Source organism: Somniosus microcephalus, chromosome 10, assembly GCF_052327205.1.
Source record: "Somniosus microcephalus isolate GS21.2 chromosome 10, FLI_Smic_1.0, whole genome shotgun sequence".
NCBI lineage: Eukaryota > Metazoa > Chordata > Chondrichthyes > Squaliformes > Somniosidae > Somniosus > Somniosus microcephalus.
Genome location: NC_140996.1, coordinates 229,280,295 through 229,307,959, shown reverse-complemented (window position 1 = coordinate 229,307,959; position 27,665 = coordinate 229,280,295). Strand labels below are relative to the sequence as shown.

Below are 27,665 nucleotides of genomic sequence, written 5' to 3'. Positions count from 1 at the left end.
CCAGGATTTTGACCCAGCGACGATGAAGGAACGGCCGATATATTTCCAAGTCAGGATGGTGTGTGACTTACACAGAAACAGAGAAGATAGGAGCAGGAGTAGGCCATTCGGCCCCTCGAGCCCACTCCGCCATTCAATGCGATCATGGCTGATCATCCAAACTCAGTACCCTGTCCCTGCCTTCTCCCCATATCCCTTGATCCCTTTAGCCTTAAGAAATATATCTAACTCCTTCTTGAATATATTTAATGAATTGATGAATATATTTAATGACTTGGAGGGGAACTTGGAGGTGGTGGTGTTCCCATGCGCCTGCTGCCCTTGTCCTTCTAGGTGGAAGAGGTCGCGGGTTTGGGAGGTGCTGCCGAAGAAGCCTTGGCGAGTCGCTGCAGTGCATCTTGTAGATGGTACACACTGCAGACACGGTGCGCCGGTGGTGGAGGGAGTGAATGTTGGAGGTGGTGGATGGGCTGCTGATCAAGCGGGCTGCTTTGTCCTACAGCTCGACACTGGTGGCCCAAGCACAAGTTTCACACCACAGAAAAGCTCTCGTGCCAAGCTGACAAATGGAGGGCATCCATTTCTCTATTAGGGGAAAAACCACCAACACGCACGAGATCGGCAGCTTGAACCCTGACCGACTCCCACCCCGAGCTGCTGAGGCCCACTCGGCCAGGTCCGCTCCTTGCCCTAGTTTCTCACCTTGGTTCGGTGTATTCCAGTCAATGACGAGCCAGGAAAAGTACAAAGCTGCAATCGGCCAGTAGTTAGTGAAGAAGATGTAAGACAAGATCAAGGTGCACGCAATCCCTGTAAGGTGAAAACAGAAGCATGATCAAGTTGAAAAAAAGAAAGTCTTGCATTTCTACAGCGGCTTTCACGACCACCGGACGTCCCAAAGCGCTTTACAGCCAATGAAGTACATTTTGAAGTGTAGTCACTGTTGTAATGTGGGAAACGCGGCAGCCAATTTGCACACAGCAAGCTCCCACAAACAGCAATGTGATAATGACCAGATAATCTGTTAGTGATTGTTATAAATCTCATCATTCATCAAGAAACTACTCATGAAATAACACTGGACGGCCAGCTGGTGGCGCCGTCCAAGGAGTATAAATACTCGGGTGTGGCCCCAGCTTTCCAGGGACATTTTGTAAGACAAGGAACTAGTGAAGTACAACTAGACCTCCATGTTCTGAAACAAGTTGACTAAAGCCTTGCTTTATACTCAAACCAAGTGTGTAGTGAGTTTTATTACGTTAGTGATGTTGATTTGGGGATAAATATTGGCCAGGACACCGGGGAGAACTCCCCTGCTCTTCTTCAAAATAGTGCCATGGGATCTTTTATATCTGCCTGTGAGAGCAGACGGGTCCTCGGTTTTAACATCTCATCCGAACGACGTCACCTCTGACAGTGCGGCACTCCCTCGGTACATACTGGATTTTTAGTGCTCAGGTTTCTGGAGTGGAACTTGAACCGACGACCTTCGAGTGCGCTACCCACTGATCCATGGCTGAAGGAGGTACATGGGCCAAGGAGACACTTCAATGGTGATGAATGGAATATTCTTCCACTTTTGTCACCCAATAGTACCCCCATCCCTGCATTAAATGCAGGGGGAGCTTGATTCTTCACCACCCTGATAGTGTTATAATTCCCTTCCCTTGAAGAAAAGTATCCCCTCTTCTCAGTAATTCAGTTTCCCATATTCGCCATCCTAAAGTTGGCAAGAGACTGTTAGTTTAGCATTAATTAGCAATGAACCATGAATAAGGTTCGTGAATCTAGCTAGAGACCCAAGATAGGGATCCCCAATAGAAACATAGAAGATAGGAGCAGGAGTAGGCCATTCGGCCCCTCGAGCCTGCTCCGCCATTCAATGAGATCATGGCTGATCATCCAAATTCAGTACCCTGTCCCTGCTTTCTCCCCATATCCCTTGATCCCTTTAGCCTTAAGAAATATATCCAACTCCTTCTTGAATATATTTAATGAATTGGCCTCAACTGCCTTGTGTGGTAGAGAATTCCACAGGTTCACCACTCTCTGGGTGAAGAAGTTCCTCCTCATCTCAGTCCTAAATGGCTTACCCCTTATCCTTAGACTGTGACCCCTGGTTCTGGACTCCCCGACCATCGGGAACATCCTTCCTGCATCTAGTCTGTCTAGTCCTGTCAGAATTTTATAAGTTTCAATGAGATCCCCTCTCATTCTTCTAAACTCCAGCGAGTATAAGCCCAATCGACCCAATCTCTCCTCATACGTCATTCCTGCCATCCCAGGTATCAGCCTGGTGAATCTTCGCTGAACTCCTTCCATGGCAAGAACATCCTTCCTCAGATAAGGCGACCAAAACTGCAGGGAGCAAAGGTCTTTGTTTCCTCCCATCATGGGCTCGATCTTGTTTTTGTTTGGCAAGGCTATTAAGGCTCACGGAACCAAGGTGGGTAGATGGAGTTAGATACAGATCAGCCATGATCTAATGGCATGGTGGAATAGGCTTGAGGGGCTGAGTGGCCTCCTGTGCCAAATGATGGAGGAATATCAGATCACCCCTTAATCTTCTAAACTCAAGCAAATACAAGCCCAGTCTATGCAGCCTGTCCTCATAATTTAACCCTTTTAGCCCCGGTATCATTCTGGTGAATCTGCGCTGTCCCCCCCTCCGAGGCCAATATATCCTTCCTGAGGTGCGGGGCCCAGAACTGAATGCAGTACTCTAAATTGGGTCTAACCAGAGGTTTCATAAGAATGCAAGGAATAGGAGCAGGAGTAGGACATATGGCCCCTCAAGCCTGCTCCACAGTTCAACAAGATCTTCCACCTCAACTCCACTTTCCCGTCCTATCCCTCGATTCCCTTAGTATCCAAACATCTATTTATCTCAGCCTTGAATATACTCATTGACTGAGCCTCCACAGCCCTCTGGAGTAGAGAATATCAAAGATTCACAACCCTCCGAGTGAAGAAATTCCTCCTCATCTCAGTCCTAAGTGGCCGACCCCTTACCCTGAGACTGTGACCCCTGGTTCTAGACTCTCCAGCCAGGGGGAAACAGCCTCTCAGTATCTACCCTGTCAATCCCCCTCAGAATCTTATATGTTTCAATGAGATCACCTCTCATTCTTCTAAACTCCAGAGGCTTGAGGGTCCAAATGGCCTCCTCCTGTTCCTATGTTCCCATCTCAAACATTTAAAAACACTGAGGAACGGTTTCTGGATCAATATACTGATCAAAACAGGGAGCCAAACAGAGCTCCAACATACTCATCACCGTCAAATCTCTGCTGACGGCACCTTTTAACCTCCAAAGAAATCTTGTCCGATGACTGACTTCAATCGTCCAGCCACATGAAAAAAAAAATCACTGTTCGTCGATGAGCATATAAGAAATAGGAGCAGGAATAGGCCACTTGGCCCCTCGAGCCTGCTCCGCCATTCAATAAGGTCATGGCTGATCTTGGGCTCAAAGCCATTTCCCAGCCCGCTCCCCATAACCCTTCACTCCCTTATCTTGTAAAAATGTGTCTATCTCCACCTTAAATGTATTTAATGACCCAGCCTCCACGGCTCTCTGGGGCAGAGAATTCCACAGATTTACGACCCTCAGAGAAGAAATTCCTCCTCATCTCAGTTCTAAAAGGGCGACCCTTTATTCTGAAACTGCGCCCCCGCGATCTAGATTTCCCCACGAGGGGAAACATCCTCTCTGCATCGACCCTGTCGAGCCCCCTCAGTATCTTATGTTTCAATAAGGTCACCTCTCATTCTTCTAAACTCCAATGAGTATAGGCCGAGCCTGCTCAACCTTTCCTCATAAGACAACCCCTTCATCCCAGGAATCAACCTCGTGAACCTTCTCTGGACCGCCTCCAATGCAAGTATATCCTTCCTTAAGTAAGGAGACCAAAACTGTACGCAGTACTCCAGGTGTGGTCTCACCAATGCCCTATACAGTTGTAACAGGACTCCCAGTGCTCAACTAAAAAAAAACACCGAGTGAAGACATTTAAGTTTGTCAGAAACAAGAAATACTTTACCCAAAATGAGAAAACATAAAACCCATTGATAGACTGCGATCATCTGCAACTGTCGTTCAATCTTGGACCTCGCTAACCAAGGGAGAGATGGCAGATGACTTAAGGCCGAGAGAATGCTTGCGCCTGTTCCTGGAAAAGATTTAAAACAAAAAAATGTAAGTTCATCACTTTTACACTTCAAGGTTATTTTTGCAATTAGCGCCTGGCATTTCAGCAAGTGACTGCATGGCTCAGTGAACATAAGAAGGAAAGAAAGTCTTGCATTTCTATAGCATCTTTCACTCCCTCAGTACTGCCCCTCCGACAGTGCAGCACTCCCTCAGTACTGCCCCTCCGACAGTGCAGCACTCCCTCAGTACTGCCCCTCCGACAGTGCAGCACTCCCTCAGTACTGCCCCTCCGACAGTGCGGGGCTCCCTCAGTACTGCCCCTCCGACAGTGCAGCGCTCGCTCAGTACTGCCCCTCCAATAGTGCGGCGCTCCCTCAGTACTGCCCCTCTGACAATGCAGCGCTCCCTCAGTACTGGCCCTCCAACAGTGCGGCGTTCCCTCAGTACTGCCCCTCCGACAGTGCAGCGCTCCCTCAGTACTGCCCCTCCGACAGTGCGGCGCTCCCTCAGTACTGCCCCTCCGACAGTGCGGCACTCCCTCAGCACTGCACTGGGTGTGTCAGCCTAGATCTTTGTGCTCGAGTCTCTGGAGTGGGGGCTTGAACCCACGACCTTCTGATTCAAGAGGCGAGAGCGCTGCCCACTGAGCCACGGCTGACGATTTGCACAGTGGATGTCGGTTCAAGCTTCGGGACTTGAGCACATCGCTTAGGTTGCCCACTGCACTATGGAGAAGAGAACCGTTGGAAGGAAGGAAACCGAGGACCTGGCTCACGGTCCCATGGCATGAACCAAAAAGGAGGAAAAAGTTCTCCACAGTGCCCTGAACAACATTCCCCCCTCAAGCACCACTGCCAAATGCGAGCAAAATAGTCATTCATCTCTGTTGCTGCTTGTAGGCTCTTGCTCAGACAAGTTGGCTGCCACATCTGCCCACGTAACACTGACAGCCATATTTCCCCAAGTAAATCGATGCAAGTTCTTTCATTTCTCTTTGAAGGTGGGGAGAGAAGCAACCAAGAAGGGGAGTTCCAGAACAGAGCCATGATGGGGGGTGGTGGGGAAGGAGGGAAGGAGTGCAACAAAAACATCAGGCCAGGCTGAGGAGCAGAGGGTGCACGTTGAGATGTCTTCTTAGGCAGTCCCTCGGAACCGACCATGACTTGCTTCCACACTAAAAATGAGTTCTCAGGTGGCTGATGAGTCCAATGCGGGGCCGACAGTCTCTGTCACAGGTGGGGCAGACGGGGGGGTTGAAGGGGTGGGTGGGTGGGTGGGTGGACGAGCGCATGTTGAGATGTAGGGTTAGAGGCAGGCACAGGTGGGGTGCAGCAAAGGCCATGGAGGGAGTTGGGTGGGGAGTAGGGGTTGAGGAAGCACAGGAGGTCAGGGAGGTAGAGAATTTAGACCAGGACCGAACATGGAAGAGGAAGCGAGTGTTGGAATTGAAGTTTGTGCAGGCGCCCGGAAGGCTAGTGTGGAGAGCACTGCGAAAAAACCCAAAGTACCAAGTGACATAAGAAAACTACTAGGCACTTGGTCTGAGTATTAAACAAGGCTTTAATCAACTGTTTTTCAACATGGAAATCTAGTTGTATCCTTCACTAGTTCCTGTTAATGAATGTCCTGAGCAAGCTGGGCTCAAGCCCGAGTATTTATACTCTCCCTGGACAGCGCCACCAGCAGGCCGCCCAGTATCATTTCAGAAGTCATTTCCATATGAATGACAAGATTCATGTCACCAAGGACATTGAAGGCCACAGCTGCAGTAGGGGAAAGATAGGGACGGAGGCAGGCAATAGCAGAGCTGCAAATAGTTGGTGATGGACTAAAAGTGGAGGTTGAAGCTCAGCTCAGGGTTGAGCAGGACACTAGGGTTGTACGCTGTCTGATTAGCCCGAATGAGCAGCCAAAGATGGGGATGGAATCAAGGGCGAGGGTGCAGAGTTCCGAGCAAAAACAACAACAACTTTCATTTATATAGCGCCTTTAACGCTGTGAAACATCCCAAGTTGCTTCACAGGAGCGCTAATCAAATAAAATTAGACACCGAGCCATGTAAGGAGATGTTAGGACAGATGAGGTAGCTTTTAAGGAGTGTCTTAAAAGGAGCAGAAAGAGGCGGAGAAGTTTAGGGAGGGAATTCCAGAGCTTAAGAACATGGGAACAGGAGAAGGTCATTCAGTCCCTCGAGCCTGTTTTGCCATTCAATGAGATCATGGCTGATCTGTGACCTAAATCCATATACCCACCTTTGGCCCATATCCCTTAATACCTTTAGTTAACAAAAAGCTAGCAATCTCCGATTAAAAATTAATAATTGATCCAGCATCAATTGCCGTTTGCGGTCGAAGTGTTTCCTAATTTCACTCCTGAAAGGTCTGGCTCTAATTTTTAGACTCTGCCCCCTGGTCCTAGACTCCCCAACCAGCGGAAATAGTTTCTCTCTATCTACCCTATCTGTTCCCCTTAATATCCTGAAAACTTCGATCAGATCACCTCTTAAACTTCTAAATTCTAGGGAATACAACCCTAGTTTGTGTAATCTCTCCTCCTAACTTAGCCCTTGAAGTCCGGGTATCATTCTGGTAAACCTACACTGCACTCCCTCCAAGGCCAATATATCCTTCCTAAGGTGTGGTGCCCAGAACTGCTCACAGTGCTCCAGGTGTGGTCTAACCAGGGCTTTGTACAGCTGCAGCATAACTTCTACCCCCTTGTATTCTAGTCCTCTGGATATAAAGGCCAACATTTCATTAGTCTTTTTGATTACTTTCTGTTCCTGTTCATGACATTTTAATGATCGATGTACCTGGACCCCCCCCCCCCCCCCCCGAGTCTCTTTTGTTCTATCCTTTTTAGGTCCAAAGTGGATGACCTCGCATTTACTTACATTGAGATCCATTTGCCACAGTTTTGCCCATTCACTCAATCTATCAACATCCCTTTGTATTTTATGCTTTCATCTACACTGCCTACAATGTGTCATCGGCAAATTGACTTTCTATGCCATCATCTAAGTCGTTAATAAATATTGTGAATAGTTGAGGCCCAACACAGATCCCTGCGGGACACCACTAGTCACACCCTGCCAATTGGAGTACCTGCCCATTATCCCTACTCTCTGTCTCCTGCCGCTCAGTGAATTTCCTAACCAGGTCAATAGTTTGCTCTCAATTCCGTGGGCTTCTACCTTAGAGAACAGTCTCTTATGTGGGACTTTTATCGAATGTCTTCTGGAAGTCCATATAAATAACATCCATAGACATTCCCCTGTCCACTACTTCATGTTAGTCAGGCATGACTTACCTTTCACAAATCCATGCTGGCTCTCTCTGATCAACTTAGGGCCTAGACGGCTGATTTACATCACTCCACAATTGGCGTGCAATCGGGAAAGCACAAGAGGGCAGAATTGGATGAATGCAGAGCTCTTGGAGGGTTGTGAGGCTGGAGGAGATTACAGAGATAGGGAGGGAGGGACGAGGCCCTGGAGTGATTTGAAAACAAGGATGATCAATTTTAAAATTGAGGCGTTGCCAGACCGGGAGTCAATGTAGGTCAGCGAGCACAGAGGTGATGGGTGAACGAGGCTCGGTGAGAGTTAGGACACGGGGCAGCAGGGTTTTGGAAGAACTCAAGTTTAAGGAGGGGGGAAGATGGGAGGCCTGCCAGGAGTGTGTTGGAATAGTTGAGTTTAACAAAGTTTAGTCAAGCGTTAACAAAAGGCATGGATGAGGGATTCAGCAGCAGATGAGCTGAGGCAGGAGAACATTCTAACTAAGCCAGCAAGTTCTGGCTCATGCATGGATTGAGGCCAGACAGGTGGTCAAACAGCATGGTGGCAATGGTCAGGGAGCAGGGAGTGTAGTACAGAGCGACAATGCTGGGTATTCCGTTCCGAGTCACTGACCTCTTCTTTCAAACCAAACTGACCGATCAACCGAGTCACTGCTTCCAGTCCTGCACAAGTAGAACTAATGGTCACGAGTCGCGCAGTGTAAATATAATAAAATCTAAAACCAAGTCTTTTTAAAAAATTCCTTCATGGGATGCGGGCACCCCAGGCCGGGCCAGCATTTATTGCCCATCCCGAACATTACTTTTGGAGAGTTGACTCTGGGCATCAAAACTTTGATTTGTGGGAGATTTTTAAGAGGGAAAAACTGAGTCATGCCCCCTTTGGGGTGCTAACTTCACCGGGGCGCGAACGGGAGGCGCAAAGCAACCGCATTTTTAGGCCAAAGACTTTTCTCACTTCACGGAGATTCTTCCCCCATTAAATTCTCAGTTTCTTACATTTTCTTTCACGTCCCTTTATTTGAACAAGCACAGTCCCACCTTCCACCCCCCTCCCTCCCCACCACCAGCTAGTTACTCCGTCCCGAACAATCAGCAGGCACTGGACCTTCAATCACTTCCCACCTTCATTAGATTTTATTAGCTGTTGAGGGAGTGAAGAGGATCCCAATTACAGAAACTGCCTCAGATATGGTAAATTATCAATGGCACTTTCTTGCCATGGAGGGGGTGCAGCGAAGATTCACCAGACTGATACCTGGGATGGCAGGAATGATGTACGAGGAGAGATTGGGTCGATTAGGCTTGTATTCGCTAGGGTTTAGAAGAATGAGAGGGGATCTCATTGAAACTTAAAAAATTCTAACAGGACTAGACAGACTAGATGCAGGAAGGATGTTCCCGATGGTCGGGGAGTCCAGAAACAGGGGTCACAGTCTAAGGATAAGGGTTAAGCCATTTAGGACTGAGATGAGGAGGAATTTCTTCACCCAGACAGTGGAGAACCTGTGGAATTCTCTACCACAGAAGGCAGTTGAGGCCAATTCATTAAATATATTCAAGAAGGAGTTAGATATATTTCTTGAGGCTAAAGGGGATGAAGGGGTATGGGGAGAAGGCAGGGACAGGGTACTGAACTTGGATGATCAGCCATGATCTCATTGAATGGCGGAGCAGGCTCGAGGGGCCGAATGGCCTACTCCTGCTCCTATCTTCTATATTTCTATATATGGTCCATTTGCGCAAGACTATGATTTGCCTCAGTTTCTCTCTCTCTCTCTCCCCCACATCTTATCAGGTCATCAGCCGTGACTCAGTGGGCAGCACTCTCACCTCTGAGTCAGAAGGTTGTGGTTTCAAGTCCCATTCCAGAGAGTCGAGTACAAAATCCAAACTGACGCTCCCAGTGCCAGTGCTGAGGGAGCGCCGCACTGTCGGAGGGGCAGTACTGAGGGAGCGCCGCACTGTCGGAGGGGCAGTACTGAGGGAGCGCCGCACTGTCGGAGGGGCAGTACTGAGGGAGCGCCGCACTGTCGGAGGTGCTGTCTCCGAGGCCCCTTTCTGCCCTCAGGTGGACGTAAAAGATCCCATGTTTCCAAGAAGAGCAGGGGGAGTTCGCCCCGGTGTCCTGGGGCCAATAATTATCCCTCAACCAACATCACTAAAAACTGATGATCTGGTCATTATCACATTGCTGTTCGTGGGAGCTTGCTGTGCGCAAATGAGCTGTCGTGTTTCCTACATTACTACAGTGACTACACTGCAAAGGCACTTAATTGGCTTTGGGATGTCCGGAGGTGGCGACAGGCGCTATATAAATGCAAGTCTTTCTTCCTTTAACACTCTGGAACTATAGCCTCAGCCTTAATGTGGTTTAATAACCGCTTTAAAAAAGGGAACCATCTTTCAGCCCAGTTTGCAGCCTGTGAGGGACTCGCCCCTCTAGGAATCCTTACAGCCACGTACAACAGAAGCAATTCCTGCATAAACAACTGCATGGGGGCTTCGACAGGCAGGTTCTCCCAGACTACACCAAGAGAACATGCATCAGTACGTGCAAATACATCACGCGCCCATTACTTTGAAACATAGAAGATAACCGCAGGAGTAGGCCATTCGGCCCTTCGAGCCTGCTCCGCCATTCAATGAGATCATGGCTGATCATTCAAATTCAGTACCCTGTCCCTGCCTTCTCCCCATATCCCTTGATCCCTTTAGCCTTAAGAAATATATCCAACTCCTTCTTGAATATATTTAATGAATTGGCCTCTACTGCCTTCTTTGGCAGAGAATTCCACAGGTTCACCACTCTCTGGGTGAAGAAATTCCTCCTCTTTTCAGTCCTAAATGGCTTACCCCTTATCCTTAAACTATGACCCCTGGTTCTGGACTCCCGGCCATCAGAAATATCCTTCCTGCATCTAGTCTGTCCAGGCCTGACAGAGTTTTATACGTTTCGATGAGGTCCCCTCTCAATCTTCTAAACTCCAGTGAGTATAAGCCCAATCGACACAATCTCTCCTCATACGTCATTCCTGCCATCCCAGGTATCAGCCTGGTGAATCTTCGCTGCACTCCTTCCATGGCAAGAACGTCCTTCCTCAGGTAAGGCGACCAAAACTGCACACAACACTCAAGGTGCGGTCTCACCAAGGCCCTGTACAACTGTAGCAAGACATTCCTGTTCCTGTACTCGAACCCTCTTGCTACGAAGGCCAACGTACCATTTGCCTTCTTAACCGCCTGCTGCACCTGCATGCTTACCTTCTGCGACTGGTACACAAGAACACCCAGGTCTCTTTGCACTTCCCCTTCTCCCAATCTATTGCCATTCAAATAATAATCTGCCTTCCTGTTTTTGCCACCAAAGTGGATAACCTCACATTTATCCACATTATAGTGCATTTGCCATGTTTCTGCCCAATCACCCAACCTGTCCAAATCGTACTGGAGTTTCACGACATCCTCCTCACAGCATACCCTCCCACCCAGCTTTGTGTCATCTGCAAATTTGGAGATATTACATCCAATTCCCTCGTCCAGATCATTCATATATATTGTGAACAGCTGGGGTCCTAGGACCGATCCTTGCGGTACCCCACTAGTCACTGCCTGCCACTTGGAAAACGACCCGTTTATTCCAACTCTTTGCTTTCTGTCCGCCAACCAGTTCTCTATCTAAGTCAATACCTTGCCCCCAATCCCATGTGCCTTAATTTTGCACGCTAATCTCTTATGTGGGACCTTATCGAAAGCCTTCTGAAATTTAAGAAAGAAATTAAGAAAAAAAAGAAATAAAATAAAAGAAAGACTTGCATTTCTCCAGCGCCTTTCACGACCACCGGACGTCACAAAGCACTTTACAGCCAATGAAGGACTTTTTGAAGTGTAGTCACTGTTGTAATGTAGGAAATGCAGCAGCCAATTTGCGCACAGCAAGCTCCCACAAACAGCAACGTGATAATGACCAGATCATCTGTTTTAGTGATATTGGCCAGATACCGGGGAGAACTCCCCTGCTCTTCTTCCAAATAGTGCCATGGGATCTTTTCCGTCCACCCGAGAGAGCAGACGGAGCCTCGGTTTAATGTCTCATCCAAAAGACGGCTCCTCCGACAGTGCGGCACTCCCTCAGCACTGCACTGGGAGTGTCAGCCTAGATTTTTGTGCTCAAGTCTCTGGAGTGGGACTTGAATCCACAGCCTCCTGACTCAGAGGCGATGGCGCTACCCCGAGCCTCACTCCTAGGAGCAGAAGTAGACCCATCATTGAGTCCATCAGGTCAGCTTTACATTTTGCAAGCCATGGCACCTCATCTTTCTAACTGCAATTTCCCTTCCTTTTCACCATATTCTTCAATTTCCTTACTTCCCAAGTGATCCATCTCTCTTATAAACACACCAATTGACTTCGCTATATTGATATAGTTCCATGCAATATTTACCAAATTGTCATAACCCTTGGTGTGACGTTTTTCACTAGATTGATTCCTGGGGTGAGAGGGTTGTCCTATGATGAGAGATTGTGTAGAATGGGCCGATACTTAGAAGAATGAGAGGTGATCTCATTGAAACATACAAGATTCTGAGGGGGATTGACAGGGTAGATGCCGAGAGGTTGTTTCCCCTGGCTGGAGTGTCTAGAACTAGAGGGCACAGTCTCAGGATAAGGGGTCGGCATTTAAGACTGAGATGAGGAGGAATTTCTTCACTCAGAGGGTTGTGAATCTTTGGAATTCTTGACCCCAGAGGGCTGTGGATGCTGAATTGTTGAGTATATTCAAGGCCGAGATCAATAGATTTTTGGACTCTCGGGGAATCGAGGGATATGGAGATCGGGCGGGAAAGTGGAGTTGAGGTCGATGATCAGCCATGATCTTATTGAATAGCAGAGCAGGCTCGAGGGGCCATATGGCCCACTCCTGCTCCTATTTTTTATGTTCTTATGTTCTTAACTTTTAACCAGTTTAGCCCAGCTTCTAAGATTATATCCCCTTGTTCTAGATTTCCCATCTACCCTGTTAAAGCCCATCATTTTAAACACCTCCATCGGATCACTCCTTAAACTTCTCAAAGAATGGTACAGTAAAGAAGGAGGCAATTCGGCCCATCGTGCCTGTACTGGCTCTTTGAAAGAGCTCTCCAATTAATCCCACTCCCCCCTCCCCCTGCTTTTTCCCCATAGCATCTGCAATTGTTTACCTTTTCAAATATATATCCAATTCCCTTTTGAAAGTTACTATCGAATCTGCTTCCACCAGGCAGTGCATCCCAGATCAGAACAACTCGCTGCGTAAAATAAAAAATTCTCATCTCCCCCCTTAGTTCTTGTGCCAATTCTCTCAAGTCCGTGTCATCTGGTTTAAATACAATGTTCAAATGTGCAATGTGTTGGCATGGGACTCCGGAGTGGCTGCGGGGAGGACTAAATAACAGCTGTAGACATAATAGGCACTGTCGAAGAGCGTTTCCACAGCCTTGAGTTAACAAGAATGCGTGTGAAAAGTTTCTAAAAGCTCTGCAGGGTTTAAGTATCGCGTTGCATTTTAAGGAGCTCGTTGGATGTTACCAGAAGAGTGGTGAGATGCCTAATGACCGTGGACCTCAGATCTGCTGTCTAGCGGACCGGACTGAACTTGGTTTAAAGTAATTGGTAGAAGGATTAGAGGGGAGTGGAGGAGAACTTTCTTCACCCAGAGGGTGGTGGGGGTCTGGAACTCACTGCCTGAAAGGGTGGTCGAGGCAGAAACCCTCACCCCACTTCAAAAGTACTTGGTCCGTAGTCTTGCCATAATCTACAAGGCTACGGACCGAGAGCTGGAAAATAGGATTAGCTTTTTTTTCGGCTGGCGCGTACACGATGGGCCGAATGGCCTCCTTCTGTGCCGTAAATGTCCATGATTCTGTGGTAAATGTCACCACAATATAACTTGATTCCTCCTCCCCCCCACCTTAAATCGAATCCGATTCTCGTGCTGGGTCTAACTGGGATTAATTCAAAGTAGTAAATGCTTTTTTTAAAAAGTGTATATACCCTGAAAGGGTGGTGGAAGCAGAGTCAATAGTAACATTCAAAAGAGAATTGATTAAATACTTGGAGAAATTTTTTTTTTTTTTTTTTTTTTTTTTTTTTTTTAAAAAGGGCTGTGGGGAGAGAGCAGGGGGAGTGGGATTAATTGGGGAGCTCGTTCAAAGAGGCATGATCGGCCGAATGGCCTCCTCCTGTGCTGTAAGATTCTATATAGAATGCGACGAACTGTATTTAATTTTTTTTAAGTTACTTTCGAAGCCTGAGCTGGTCACTGCCCATTATTTGGTCAACGTTAGTAAATGTTTCTGCACTGTCGACTCTTATCTTAAAACCTGCGCAGCTACTGCACATACACAGGGGCCGTGCAGAGTGAAATAATCAGGGTCATGTCAACATTTAAGATTGCATCAGTCGTCACTTGGAATAGCAGGAAAGCATTCTCGCAGTTACAAAGCAGTATCCCCCCCCAAAAAATCACAAAGACCAGAGTTACAAGTGCGTTTTTTGTTGGCTTTAACCAGGACATCGAAACATAGAAGATAGGAGCAGGAGTAGGCCATTCGGCCCCTCGAGCCTGCTCCGCCATTCAATGAGATCATGGCTGACCATCCAAGTTCAGTACCCGGTCCCTGCCTTCTCTCCATATCCCTTGATCCCTTTAGCCTTAAGAAATATATCCAACTCCTTCTTGAATATATTTAAAGAATTTGCCTCTACTGCCTTCTGTGGTAGAGAATTCCACAGGTTCACCACTCTCTGGGTGAAGAAATTCCTCATCTCAGTCCTAAATGGCTTACCCCTTATCCTTAGACTGTGACCCCTGGTTCTGGACTCCCCCGCCATCGGGAACATCCTTCCTGCATTTAATCTGTCTAGTCCTGTCAGAATTTTATAAGTTTCGACATTCGTTAGAACAGACTATCCCGAGCTGTGCAGTACATTCAAAAAATATATATATTACTGCAGCTAGGACCACACAGCACCAACTTGCATTTATATAGCGCCTTTTAGTGTAGTAAAACGTCCCAAAACTTCTGGAGCGAAAGCAAGACAGGCAAGGAGATACTAGGACAGGTGCTCGGTCAGAGAGGTGGGTGTTAAGGAGCGTGTTAAAGGAGCAGAGAGGGGCGGAGGGGTTTAGGGAGGGAATTCCAGAGCTTAGAGGCCGCCAACGGTGGAGCGAAGAAAAATTGAGGGTGCGCAAGGGGTCAGATTTGGAGGAGCGCAGAGATCTGGGAGGGTTGTAGAAGGAGTCTGTTTGGCCCATCGTGCCTGCGCCGGCTCTTTGAAGGAGGCATTACATTGGTGCCGCTCCCACACTCTGTAAATATTTATATAATATGCATTTTTGTAACTAAAAAAAAAGTTATTTTTCAAGAGAGGGGCATCAGTCCCCTGAGGTGACATAATGCAGGTTTGTATTCTTAACTAGATTTATCTAGTCTCTCCAGTGGAGAGACGAGAGAAGCTGGGATTGTTCTCCTTAGAGCAGAGATTTATTTTCCCCCACTGTGGGCTCGTTCAGTGCTCTATGATTCTGAAGCAATACCGACTCCTTTGTTTTTTTAAAATAAATAATTCATTCATGGGATGTGGGCATCACTGGCAAGGCCAGCATTTATTGCCCCTTGAGAAGGTGGTGGTGAGCCGCCTTCTTGAACCGCTGCAGTCCGTGTAGTGAAGGTACTCCCACAGTGCTGTTAGGGAGGGAGTTCCAGGATTTTGACCCAGTGACGATGAAGGATCGGCCAATATACTTCCAAGTCAAGATGGTGTGTGACTTGGAGGGGAACTTGGAGGTGGCGGTGTTCCCATGCGCCTGCTGCCCTGGTCCTTCTAGGTGGTAGAAGTCGCGGGTTTGGGAGATGCTGCCGAAGAATCCTTTGGCATTCTCTACCCCAAAGGGCTGTGAATGCTGAGTCTTTGAGTATATTTAAGGCTGAGATCGATAGATTTTTGGACTCTAGGGGAATCAAGGGATATGGAGATCGGGCGGGAAAGTGGAGTTGAGGTCGATGATCAGCCATGATCTTATTGAATAGCGGAGCAGGCTCGAGGGGCTGTATGGCCTACTCCTGCTCCAAATACTTATGAAGCATTGGCGAGTTGCTGCAGTGCATCTTGTAGATGGTACACACTGCAGCCACAGTACGTGGGTGGTGGAGGGAGTGAGTGAATGTTTAAGGTGGTGGATGGGGTGCCAATCAAGCGGGCTGCTATGTCCTGGATGGTGTCGAGTTTCTTGAGTGTTGTTGGAGCTGCACTCATCCAGTGTTCTGCCTTCAAGGTCTCGTTCTTCTCCACTCCATACCGCTATTGAGAAAATGCCGAGCAGCCCATTGCCGCCTGTTCAACTTGGATCTTTTGCAATCACTAATACCTTAACTCATTGGCGTACAGGATATTTTACCAGAAGACAATGTCCCCATTGAATGAAAGGACATTTGCAAATTGGCCAGAAGTTTTTATAGTGACTTGTTTCTTTGTGTGTAGAAAGAATGTTGCCCCATTTATACATTAGTCACAGATCAAACTTTGAGCTAAACAGGTACTTATCCAATTCCCTTTTGAAAGCAGTGATTGAGTCTGCCTCCACCACCCTCTCAGGCAGTGCATTCCAGATCCTAACCACTCGCTGCGTAAAAAAGTTTTTCTCATGTCGCCTTTGGTTCTTCTGCCAATCACCTTAAATCTGTGTCCTCTGGTTCTCGACCCTTCCGCCAATGGGAACAATTTCCCTCTATCTACTCTGTCCAGACCCCTCATGATTTTGAACACCTCTATCAAATCTCCTCTCAACCTTCTCTGCTCTAAGGAGAACAATCCCAGCTTCTCTAGTCTATCCATGTAACTGAAGTCCCTCATCCCTGGAAACAGGTAGTTAACAGGCAGTTTTTAGCCTAATCCCTATTTTTATCCCTGACTTGTGGGATTCCCGATGGCTCCAAACCACGCCAAGTTAGCGAGGCAGACCGTCGGGCTGAAGGGCTTGGAGAGATCGAGATGTCCGGTGTTCAGGTGAGTGATGGATGCATGAATACAGAGGTAAGTGTGTTTGGTGTGTGTAAAGTGCTTAAATACGTTTTACTTACCTTTATTTACCTTTACAGCCTTCCTTCCTTCAGGTCTCGGGAGTCCCTCATCTCACCGGCACAGAAAGCAGAATGGCCGCCAGCTGTCAAAAGTTGCAGCATTCAGCTTTCTGTTCCGGAGAGATCTCTAAATCAGTCTGAGAGGAAGGAATTAACCTGGAGTACAGATTGTCAGTGTTTGACTGTCAAAAGCTCTTGACAGATGAAATGTCAATCTGTGACATCACCTGTTGCCGGGTGGCCCTTAATTGGGTCGATCAAGTGAAGATCGCATGGATTGGCCACAACTCGATGGAGGCGGGACTACAACCCCAAAAGTTGTAGTCCCGCCTCCTACACACCTCCAGTATCAAAATCTAGCCCATGCCTCTATTCATGAAGCCCAGGATCCCGTAAGCCTTTTTAACCGCTTTCTCAACCTGCCCTGCCACTTTCAGCGATTTGTGCACACATACCCCCAGGTCTCTCTGTTCGTGCACCCTCTTTAGGATTGTACCCTTTGGTTTATATGGCGTAGTTGAGGCGAATAACCAATGTATTTAAGGGGAAGCGAGATAGGCGCATGAGGGAGAAAGGAATAGAAGAATATGCTGGGGGAATCTAGAATGAGGGGGAATAGTCTCAGAAGAAGGGGTCGCCCATTTAAGACGGATAGGAGGAGGACTTTCTTCTCTCAGAGGGTCGTGAATCTTTGGAATTCTTTACACCAGAGAGCTGTGGAAGCCGAGTCATTGAATATATTCAAGGTTGAGATAGATAGATAGATTTTTGAGCAAAAGTGGGGGGGGGGGGGGACGGAAAGGGTTATGGGGAGCGGGCAGGAAAGTGGAGTTGACGTCAAAATCGGATCAGCCATGATCTCATTAAATGGGGGAGCAGGCTCGAGGGGCCGAATGGCCTGCTCCTGCTTCTTATGTATGTTCTGATGGGGTGAGATGGAGAGGGGTGGGAGGAGGCTAGTGTGGAGCACAAACACCGGCATGGACCAGCTGGTCTGAGTGGCCTGTTACTGTGTCATCAACTCGATGTCATTCTATGATGAAACTGCAGCAAAATGAGTGATCAGATGTGACCAGAACTCAACTCTAGATTTCCCCAAGCCAGACTGCAAGTTACAGCTGCGACAGTTCGGTAAGATTCTACTAGAGTTCTGGAAAAAATGCAGATTGAGCCTGGCACCTTCCCGTGCAAGCGGAGGAGATGTAACACCTGCCCCTATACCTCCCCCCTTCCCACTGTCCAGGGCCCCAAACACCCCTTCCAGGTGAAACAGCGATTTACTTGTACTTCTCGCAATCTAGTATACTGTATTCGCTGCTCACGATGCGGTCTCCTCTACATTGGGGAGACCAAACGCAGATTGGGTGACCGCTTTGCGGAACACCTCCGTTCAGTCCGTAAGGGTGACCCCGAGCTTCCGGTCGCCTGTCATTTTAATTCAACGCTCCATTCCCACTCGGACCTCACCGTCCTTGGCCTCTTGCATTGTTCCACGGAAGCTCAACGTAAACTCGAGGAACAGCACCTCATCTTCCGATTAGGCACTCTGCAGCCTTCCGGACTCAATATCGAGTTCAACAATTTCAGATCATAACCTCGGCCCCTATTTCATTTTTTCTTGTAATTTTTCCACCCCCCCCCCTTTCCTTTTGTTTCGCTCTCACACCTGGCAGCTGTCCTTTGCCCTGCCAGTACACTTTACACCCAATCTCAGCCTATTACCATCTCGCCTAGCTTCTAACACCTTTTATTGTCTCTTTTTTACTTCTTTTGTTTCTTTTATTCTTTTGTCCGATCACAGCCCTGCCTCCGATCTATCTTTTCTTTCCAGTTTTGAAGAAGGGATCGACCCGAAACGTCAACTCAAATTTCTGTCCATGGATGTTGCCTGACCTGCTGAGTTTTTCCAGCATTTTCTGTTGTTATTTTTGATAAGTGAACACTTCTGTTGTTACGAAACTCTAATTTTGAACGATTTTGTAAAAAAAAAATGTTCATTTAACAGAAAATGCTGCAAAATTCAATTTTAATTAAATACACAAAGCGGACTCTCGAGGCTGGCCCAGGGAGGAAATCAGCCCTTTTTATTTACTATGACTTTTGGAAGTCAGATCCTGTTAAACCCAGTTTCAGTAACAAATAACAATTGTTCCAAGGGTGCGGGCAATACAGACGAGGCTCATTTATTACCCAGTCTAAGCTTGATCGGAGCTTGTGTTGGTATGGGCCTTCTTCACAACTGGACAGTCAGTCGCACAACTTCAGAGAGCCTCACCAAAGGATTGGAGTGACGCACAAATCAGGCCTTTAGTGAACCAGTCGTGTTTTCACAATAGAACGGGTTTTGTGTATAAAACAAGCCAACAAGGCCGTGAGAAAATGCACTGGGATTCATTTCTAGAGGGAGCGAATTGAAAAGCAGCGAAGTCACGCTAAACTTACATCGAACCTTGGTTGGACCACACGTGGGAGTATTGTGAACGGTTCTGGTCTCCGTATGACAAAAAAAAGGATATAGAAGCACTGGAGAAAGTGCAAAAAAAAAAAAGATTGACAAGAGTGTTATCAGAACTGAGCGAGAGTGTAACCGTCAGGAAAGACTGAACATGCTGGGTCTTCAAAATTATGAAAGGGGTTCGATAGAGAAGATGTTTCCATTTGTGGAGGAGTCCTAAACTAGGGGTCATACATCCCCTGGAACGTACTACCTGTACGTGCTCCCGTCTTAAGTGAGTTGAACAGTAAAATAATAATGTTCGGAACACAGTTTCATTTTACTGTGATGCAGCTTACATAGGCAACAGTGCCACGGTAATTAACCTGGGCCTACTCTCGCCTACCATGACCGTTCGTCAGAACGAAATACAAGACAGTCACGAGCAACGCTCCCTGGCACTTTTTTTTTGTGGTGCGCGGGCCCTTTAACTGGCTGCGCGGCCCAGTCAGTTTTCCGCGCGCGCACTCACGCGGTTATTCCCGTTGTAGAGCCGGTGAGCGACCCGCGCGGGACCTCCAGACCACGGGGCGGCCGCGCAGTTTAACGGGAACATTAGTCACCAATAAATCCAACAGGGAATTCAGGAGAAACTTCTTTACCCAGAGAGCAGTGAGAATGTGGAACTCGCTACCACAGGGAGTGGTTGAGGCGAATAATGTAGATGCATTTAAGGGGAAGCTGGATAAACACACGAGGGAGAAAGGAATAGAAGGATTGTGATGAAATATTTCCATTCATCACTGCCTGTGACTGAGATCGGTTTCAGTGTCATTTCCCTTCCCCCAGACCTCATTGTATTGTGTACTGGAATGTGCTGTATTGTATACTGGAATGTGCTGGAATGTGCTGTGTGTAGGGCTCCGCCCATACCTGGCCCCGTTTGTAAGCTAGCTTCAGTCTAGCCCCAATCTCCAGAAGGACGACATCTCTCTCGCTTACGTGTTTCGTTCTAAGTTAATAAAAGCCTTGTTTTGTTCTGCTACCTTCGAGTCTCGGAATTATTGAGGCACATCAATTTTATTAACTTATTTTTCAACACTATGGATCAACTCCTGAAACCCGAACGTTTGGATTTGGATCAACATGCTCCGGACGCATCAGCACGCTTCGGACACTGGTTTGAGTGTATGGAATTCTTCCTGGACAATTCCGCAGCCGTCAAAGACGCTACGGACGCTGCGAGGATGAGACTCGGAATTCTGCGGAATTGGGTAAGCCACCGGGTTTACCCCCTCATCCAAGACGCCGAGACGTACCTGGCCACCTGCGACATCTTAAAGGCGCATTACCAGCAGCCTACGAATGAGGTGTATGCTAGGCACCTGCTCGCCACCCGCGCACAGCGACCTGGGGAATCGGTGGAGGAGTTCCTAAGCACCCTGAAAATGCTTGGCAAAGACTGCAAGTGCCGAGATGTAAAAGCCGCAGTGTACACTGACGAGCTTGTTTGCGATGCCTTCATCACAGGCCTCAGCTCCACTTACATCCGGCAAAGACTGCTGGAAAAAACGGGGTTGGACCTGAAACAGGCTGCGGACACCGCGCGATCCCTGGATGTGGCCCAGAGAAACTCGGACGCCTACTCTTCAGCCCGCGCCGTCCACGCCGCCACGTGTGCGCCGCCATCTTGGAAGGCATCTTCCCCGCCCGACAGCCCGACACCGGCTGGGCCCCGCTCTCCCCCCAGAAGCCCTACGACAGCCGCGACGCGTCAGGGACCCAACTGCTATTTCTGCGGGCAGCCAAAGCACACCAGAAACCTGTGCCCGGCGAAAGGCACCACCTGCTTTAAGTGCGGTAAGAAGGGGCACTTCGGGAAGGTGTGCAGAGGGAACCCCGCCGGAAAACCAACCGGCGGAAAACCCGCCACCGCCGCGTGTGCGCCGTGGGAGCGGCCATCTTGGACGCCATCTTGCCCGACCTCGTGGGGTCCGCCATCTTGTGAGCAGACAGCGTGGACGCCATCTTGTATCAATCAGGGCCCTACAGTGGCATCGGTCACAGTGGACCAGACCAGGCCGCACCCGCTATCCAGATCAATGGTGGACATCGAGGTAAACGGGTGCCGGGTTAAATGCTTAATTGACAGTGGAAGCACGGAGAGCTTTATCCACCCAGAACTGGCACAACAACTCTCCCTAAAGGTGGTCCCTACTCAGGGTACCATCTCTATGGCTGACAAAACCCAGACATCGACCATTCTGGGTTACTGCACGGTACAATTGTGCGTTAACGGAACTGTATATGATAATTTTAAAGTATTAATCATGAAGAACGTATGTGCAAGCGTGATCTTGGGCCTGGATTTCCAGTGCAACCACCAAAGCATCACGCTCAAGTACGGTGGGTCCCAGCCGCCCCTCACAGTGTGCGGTCTGGCTACCCTGAAGGTAAAGCCGCCTTCACTATTCGCGAACCTTACCCCTAACTGCCGGCCAATAGCGACCAAAAGCAGGAGGTACAGCTGGGAGGACAGGCGGTTTATCGCGACCGAGGTAGACAGGCTCCTGAAAGAGCGCATTATTGAACGCAGCAACAGCCCGTGGCGCGCCCAAGTGGTAGTGGTAAGGGGTAGCGAGAAGAAATGGATGGTGATCGACTATAGTCAAACGATCAACAGGTACACCCTACTAGACGCCTACCCGCTACCCCGCATATCAGAAATGGTGAACCAAATCGCCCAATACCGGGTGTTCTCCACCATCGACCTCAAGTCAGCGTACCACCAGCTCCCTATCAGACCAGAGGACCGCCTGTACACCGCCTTCGAGGCGAACGGACGCCTCTACCAATTCCTCAGAGTCCCCTTTGGGGTGACGAATGGGGTCTCGGTCTTCCAGAGGGAGATGGACCGCATGGTCGATGACCACCACTTGCAGGCAACCTTCCCCTACCTCGACAACGTCACCATCTGCGGTCACAACCAGCAGGATCACGACTCGAACCTCGAGAGGCTCCTGAAAACCGCACAAAAACTCAACCTCACCTACAACGAGGACAAGTGCGTTTACAACACCACGCGCCTCTGCATACTAGGCAGCATGGTGGAGAATGGGGAAATCGGACCAGACCCCGACCGATTGCGCCCCCTACGGGAGCTGCCCCTGCCCAACACTCCCAAAGCCCTGAAAAGGTGCCGGGGTTATTTTCTTATTATTCCCAATGGGTCCCCAACTACTCCGACAAAGCCCGCCCCCTCTTGAAAGCATCCTCTTTCCCGCTCTCTGCTGAGGCCCACGCCGCCTTCAAAAGCATTAAGCAGGATATTGAGCGGGCCACGCTACAGGCAGTGGACGAGAACACTCCATTTCAAGTGGAAAGTGATGCGTCTGACTTCGCCTTGGCGGCCACCCTCAACCAGGCGGGGCGGCCCATAGCTTTCTTCTCGAGGACCCTCCAAGGGCCCAAGATCAGACACTCCTCCGTGGAAAAGGAGGCCCAAGCCATCGTGGAGGCAGTGCGCCACTGGCGCCACTACCTAGCCGGCAAACGCTTCACCCTACTTACCGACCAGCGGTCGGTAGCGTTTATGTTCAATAATAAACAGAGGGGGAAGATTAAAAATGATAAGATTCTTAGGTGGCGGATCGAGCTCTCCACCTTCGAGTACGACATCATTTACCGGCCAGGGGCCCTTAACGAATCCCCTGATGCCCTCTCACGAGGGATGTGTGCCAGCGCCACCGGGGATCGGCTACAGACCCTCCACAACGACCTCTGCCACCCAGGGGTCACGCGGCTGTTCCACTTCATAAAGTCCCGTAACTTACCCTACTCGATTGAGGAAGTTCGGTCCCTGACCAGGAACTGCCGCACTTGCGCTGAGTGCAAGCCTCGGTTCTACCGCCCAGATAGAGCCCACTTAATCAAAGCTACACGGCCCTTTGAGCGGCTCAGCTTAGATTTCAAGGGCCCCCTCCCGTCCGTCGACCGCAATGTTTACTTCCTGAACATTGTGGACGAATACTCCCGGTTCCCATTCGCCTTCCCCTGCCCAGACATGACCAGCGCCACGGTCATTAAATGCCTCAACAGCCTGTTCTGCCTGTTCGGTATGCCGAGCTACATCCATACGGATAGGGGGGCGTCCTTCATGAGTGAAGAGCTGCGCCAGTACATGCTGTCCAGGGGGATCGCCACGAGCCGTACCACCAGCTACAACCCCCGGGGTAACGGCCAAGTGGAGCGAGAGAACGGGACAGTATGGAAAGCAGTCACTCTAGCTCTAAGGACCAAGGGCCTCCCTATCTCCCGCTGGCAGGAAGTCCTCTCGGATGTGCTCCATTCGATACGGTCGCTATTGTGTACGGCCACTAATACCACGCCTCATGAACGAATGTTTGTCTTTCCCCGGAAATCCACCTCAGGCGTATCCATGCCGTCATGGCTCTCCACCCCAGGTCCGGTACTCGTGCGAAGGCATGTGAGGGGCCACAAGACGGACCCTCTCGTGGAGCCAGTACACCTACTCCACGCCAACCCCCAATACGCATATGTCCGGCACGCCGACGGAAGGGAGGACACCGTGTCCATAAAAGACGTCGCCCCAGCCGGCATCGACAACAACCACGGCAATAGCGGCAACGACGATCACAGCAACTCTTACCCACCCACTACTCTTTCATCACCCCCAGAAGAACACCGACCAACGGCACCCCCACCAACTACCCCTTCAACAACCCTGGCGGCACCCCCGGCAGAGACCCAGGAGGCTACCGGGGACACCCAGCCGACACCCGCGGCACCGCAACAGCCACGTCGGTCGCAGAGGACTATCAAACCCCCGAACAGACTAAATCTATAGAAGGGGTGAATGTGATGAAATATTTCCATTCATCACTGCCTGTGACTGAGATCGGTTTCAGTGTCATTTCCCTTCCCCCAGACCTCATTGTATTGTGTACTGGAATGTGCTGTATTGTATACTGGAATGTGGTGTGTGTAGGGCTCCGCCCATACCTGGCCCCGTTTGTAAGCTAGCTTCAGTCTAGCCCCAGTCTCCAGAAGGACGACATCTCTCTCGCTTACGTGTTTCGTTCTAAGTTAATAAAAGCCTTGTTTTGTTCTGCTACCTTCGAGTCTCGGAATTATTGAGGCACATCAAGGATATGGTGACGGGGTGAGATGAAGAAGGGTGGGAGGAGGCTGGTGTGGAGAATAAACACCGGCACGGAGCACTGGGGCCGAATGGCCTGCTGGAAATTCTATGTAAAAGCACATTTATTGAACTCAATTTCATAACGTACAATGGAAGGACACAACCATGACACCAACACACCCGCCGAGAGCAGACTTGTAGATCCAGCTAGACAGAAAACAGGAGTCCTGACGAAGGGTCCCAGACCTGAAACGTTAACTCTGTTTCTCCCTCCACGGATGCTGCCTGGCCTGCTGAGTATTTCCAGCATTTTCTGTTGTTATTTCAAAACAGGGAAAGCTGGTTTCAAGCACTCTGACGTAAAGACCCATGCAAAAGGGTCTTCCTACTTGGTTAAGGGAAATAAATTATTATAATTCATTGGAATTCTATGGAATGGGAATTGATTTTTATCGATTTCTCATTTTAGGAAAGTAAAATTGATGTACTGTACATGGAAAGAAAGACTTGCATTTCTATAGCGCCTTTCACGATCATCAGATGTCCCAAAGTGCTTTACAGCCAATGAAGTACTTTTTGAAGTGGAGTCACTGTTGCAATGTGGGAAAGGCAGCAGTCAATTTACACAAAGCAAGCTCCTGCAAACAGCAGTGTGATAATGAGCAGATAATCTGTTTTAGTGATGTTGATTGAGGGATAAATATTGGTCAGGACACCGGGGAGAACTCTCCTGCTCTTCTTTGAAATAGTGCCAAGGATCTTTTACGTCCACCTGAGGGGGCAGACGGGGCCTCAGTTTATTGTGCCATCCGAAAGACGGCTCCTCCAACATTGCGGCACTCCCTCAGTACAGCCCCTCCGACAGTGCAGCGCTCCCTCAGTACTGCCCCTCCGACAGTGCAGTGCTTCCTCAGTACTGCCCCTCCGACAGTGCGGCGCTCCCTCAGTACTGACCCTCCGACAGTGCGGCGCTCCCTCAGTACTGTCCCTCCGACAGTGCGGTGCTCCCTCAGTACTGCCCCTCCGACAGTGCAGCGCTCCCTCAGTACTGTCCCTCCGACAGTGCGGCGCTCACTCGGTACTGCACTGGGTGTGCCAGCCTAGATTTTGGTGTTCAAGTGGCTGGAGTGGGACTGCAACCCACAACCTTCTGACTACCACTGAACCACAGCTGACACTCACAAATGATACAACCAATGCTTTGCGTCCAGTCTTGGGATGATGACAATACAAAGAAGCAGCTAATTTTGTTTCCGTCAGCTGGGGTTTGAGTTCAGACAATAACCTTTATTTCTGTTTTTGATTACCGCCTTTAATGAAAGAACTGAACAAGTAAAATTCAAACCTGCTCACTCTTTTCTCTTACAAAGAATGTAAGAGGATCATATGCTCCCAGAACGTTCGCTCCTGCCCAGATTGTGACTGTGGGATTGTAGTGCATGGAATGCAAGTGGTCAGGGTTGAATAATGTCGATCGTAATGTTAGATATTCTGGGGTCTTTGCCATAGCCTTTGGATATGCTTGGGCCTGCTGCTGCTGTCGGAGGGGCAGTATGAGGGAGCGCTGTACCTTCGGAGGGGCAGTACTGAGGGAGCGCTGCACTGTCGGAGGGGCAGTACTGAGGAAGCGCTGCACTGTCGGAGGGGCAGTACTGAGGGAGCGCTGCACTGTCGGAGCGGCAGTACTGAGGGAGAGCTGCACTGTCGGAGGGGCAGTACTGAGCGAGTGCTGCACTGTCGGAGGGGCAGTACTGAGGGAGTGGCACACTGTCGGAGGGGCAGTACTGAAGAAGTGCTGCACTGTCGGAGGGGCAGTACTGAGGGAGCGCCGCACTGTCGGAGGGGCAGTACTGAGCGAGTGCTGTACTGTCGGAGGGGCAGAACTGAGGGAGTGCTGCACTGTCGATGGGTCAGTATGTGGGAGCGCTGCACTGTCGGAGGGGCAGAACTGAGGGAGTGCTGCACTGTTGGAGGGGCAGTACTGAGGGAGCGCTGCACTGTCGGAGGGGCAGTACTGAGCGAGTGCTGTACTGTCGGAGGGGCAGAACTGAGGGAGTGCTGCACTGTCAATGGGTCAGTATGTGGGAGAGCTGCACTGTCGATGGGTCAGTACAGAGGGAGCGCTGCACTGTCGGAGGGGCAGTACTGAGGGAGCGCTGCACTGTCGGAGGAGCAGTACTGAGGGAGCGCTGCACTGTCGGAGGAGCAGTACTGAGGGAGTGCCGCACTGTCGGAGGGGCAGTACTGAGGGAGCGCCGCACTGTCGGAGGTGCAGTACTGAGGGAGCGCATTCTTTCTTTAGGATGCAAGGTGTCATTTATAAGGCAAAGCAAGCCTGCCAAATTATCTGGACAGAATTAACCCATGATTCTTCACTCACTCAAACTATACTTTATGAAGTAAAGGGGCACAAGCTGTTGTGATGGGGAACGTGCTGCCTGAAAGGGCAGTGGGAGCAGAAGATGTAGGAGGGGTTCTAAATGAATTTTTTGCATCTGTTTTCACTATGGAGAAGGACAAAGTAGACATAGAAATAGGGCGGGGGGACTGTGATATGCTCGAGCATATTAACATCGAGAGGGAGGAGGTATTGGCGGTTTTAGCTGGCCTAAAAATGGATAAATCCCCAGGCCCGGATGAAATGTATCCCAGGCTGCTGGGTGAGGCAAAGGAAGAGATTGCGGGGGCTCTAACACATATATTCAGGACCTCTCTGGCCACAGGGGATGTGCCAGAGGACTGGAGAACCGCTAATGTAGTACCATTATTCAAGAAGGGTAGTAGGGAAAAGCCGGGGAACTACAGGCCAGTGAGCCTAACATCAGTGGTAGGAAAATTATTGGAAAAACTTCTGAGGGACAAAATTTGTCTCCACTTGGAGAGGCAAGGATTAATCAGGGATAGTCAACATGGCTTTGTCAAGGGAAGATCATGTCTGACTAATTTGATTGAATTTTTTGAGGGGGTGACTAGGTGTGTGGATGAGGGTAACGCAGTGGATGTGGTATACATGGATTTCAGTAAGGCCTTCGATAAAGTCCCGCACAGGAGACTGGTCAAGAAGGTAAGAGCCCATGGAATCCAGGGTGCCTTGGCACATTGGATACAAAACTGGCTTAGTGGCAGAAGGCAGAGGGTGATGGTCGAAGGTTGTTTTTGTGACTGGAAGCCTGTGTCCAGTGGGGTACCACAGGGATCGGTGCTGGGTCCCTTGCTGTTTGTGGTCTACATTAATGACTTGGATATGAATGTAAAGGGTATGATCAGTAAGTTCGCGGATGATACAAAAATTGGTAGGGTGGTAAATAGCGAGGAGGGTAGCCTCAGTCTGCAGGACGGTATAGATGGGTTGGTCAGATGGGCGGAACAGTGGCAAATGGAATTTAACCCGGAAAAGTGCGAGGTGATGCACTTTGGGGGGGACTAACAAGGCAAGGGAATACACAATGAATGGAAAGACCCTAGGCAAGACGGAGGGTCAGAGGGATCTGGGTG

At 49.3% G+C, this 27,665-nt stretch overlaps 1 protein-coding gene across 1 annotated transcript in view; it reads right to left on the bottom strand.

Moving 5' to 3' along the window:
- dgat2 (diacylglycerol O-acyltransferase 2) overlaps nt 1-27,665 on the bottom strand; it is a 73,652-nt gene that overhangs the window by 35,034 nt on the left and 10,953 nt on the right. Inside the window, exons 2-3 of the mRNA XM_085999725.1 lie at nt 4,044-4,172; nt 703-810 (exon numbers count right to left, since the gene is read on the bottom strand). Coding sequence (XP_085855851.1) covers nt 703-810; nt 4,044-4,172 — 237 coding nt within the window. The remainder of the gene's footprint in view (nt 1-702; nt 811-4,043; nt 4,173-27,665) is intronic.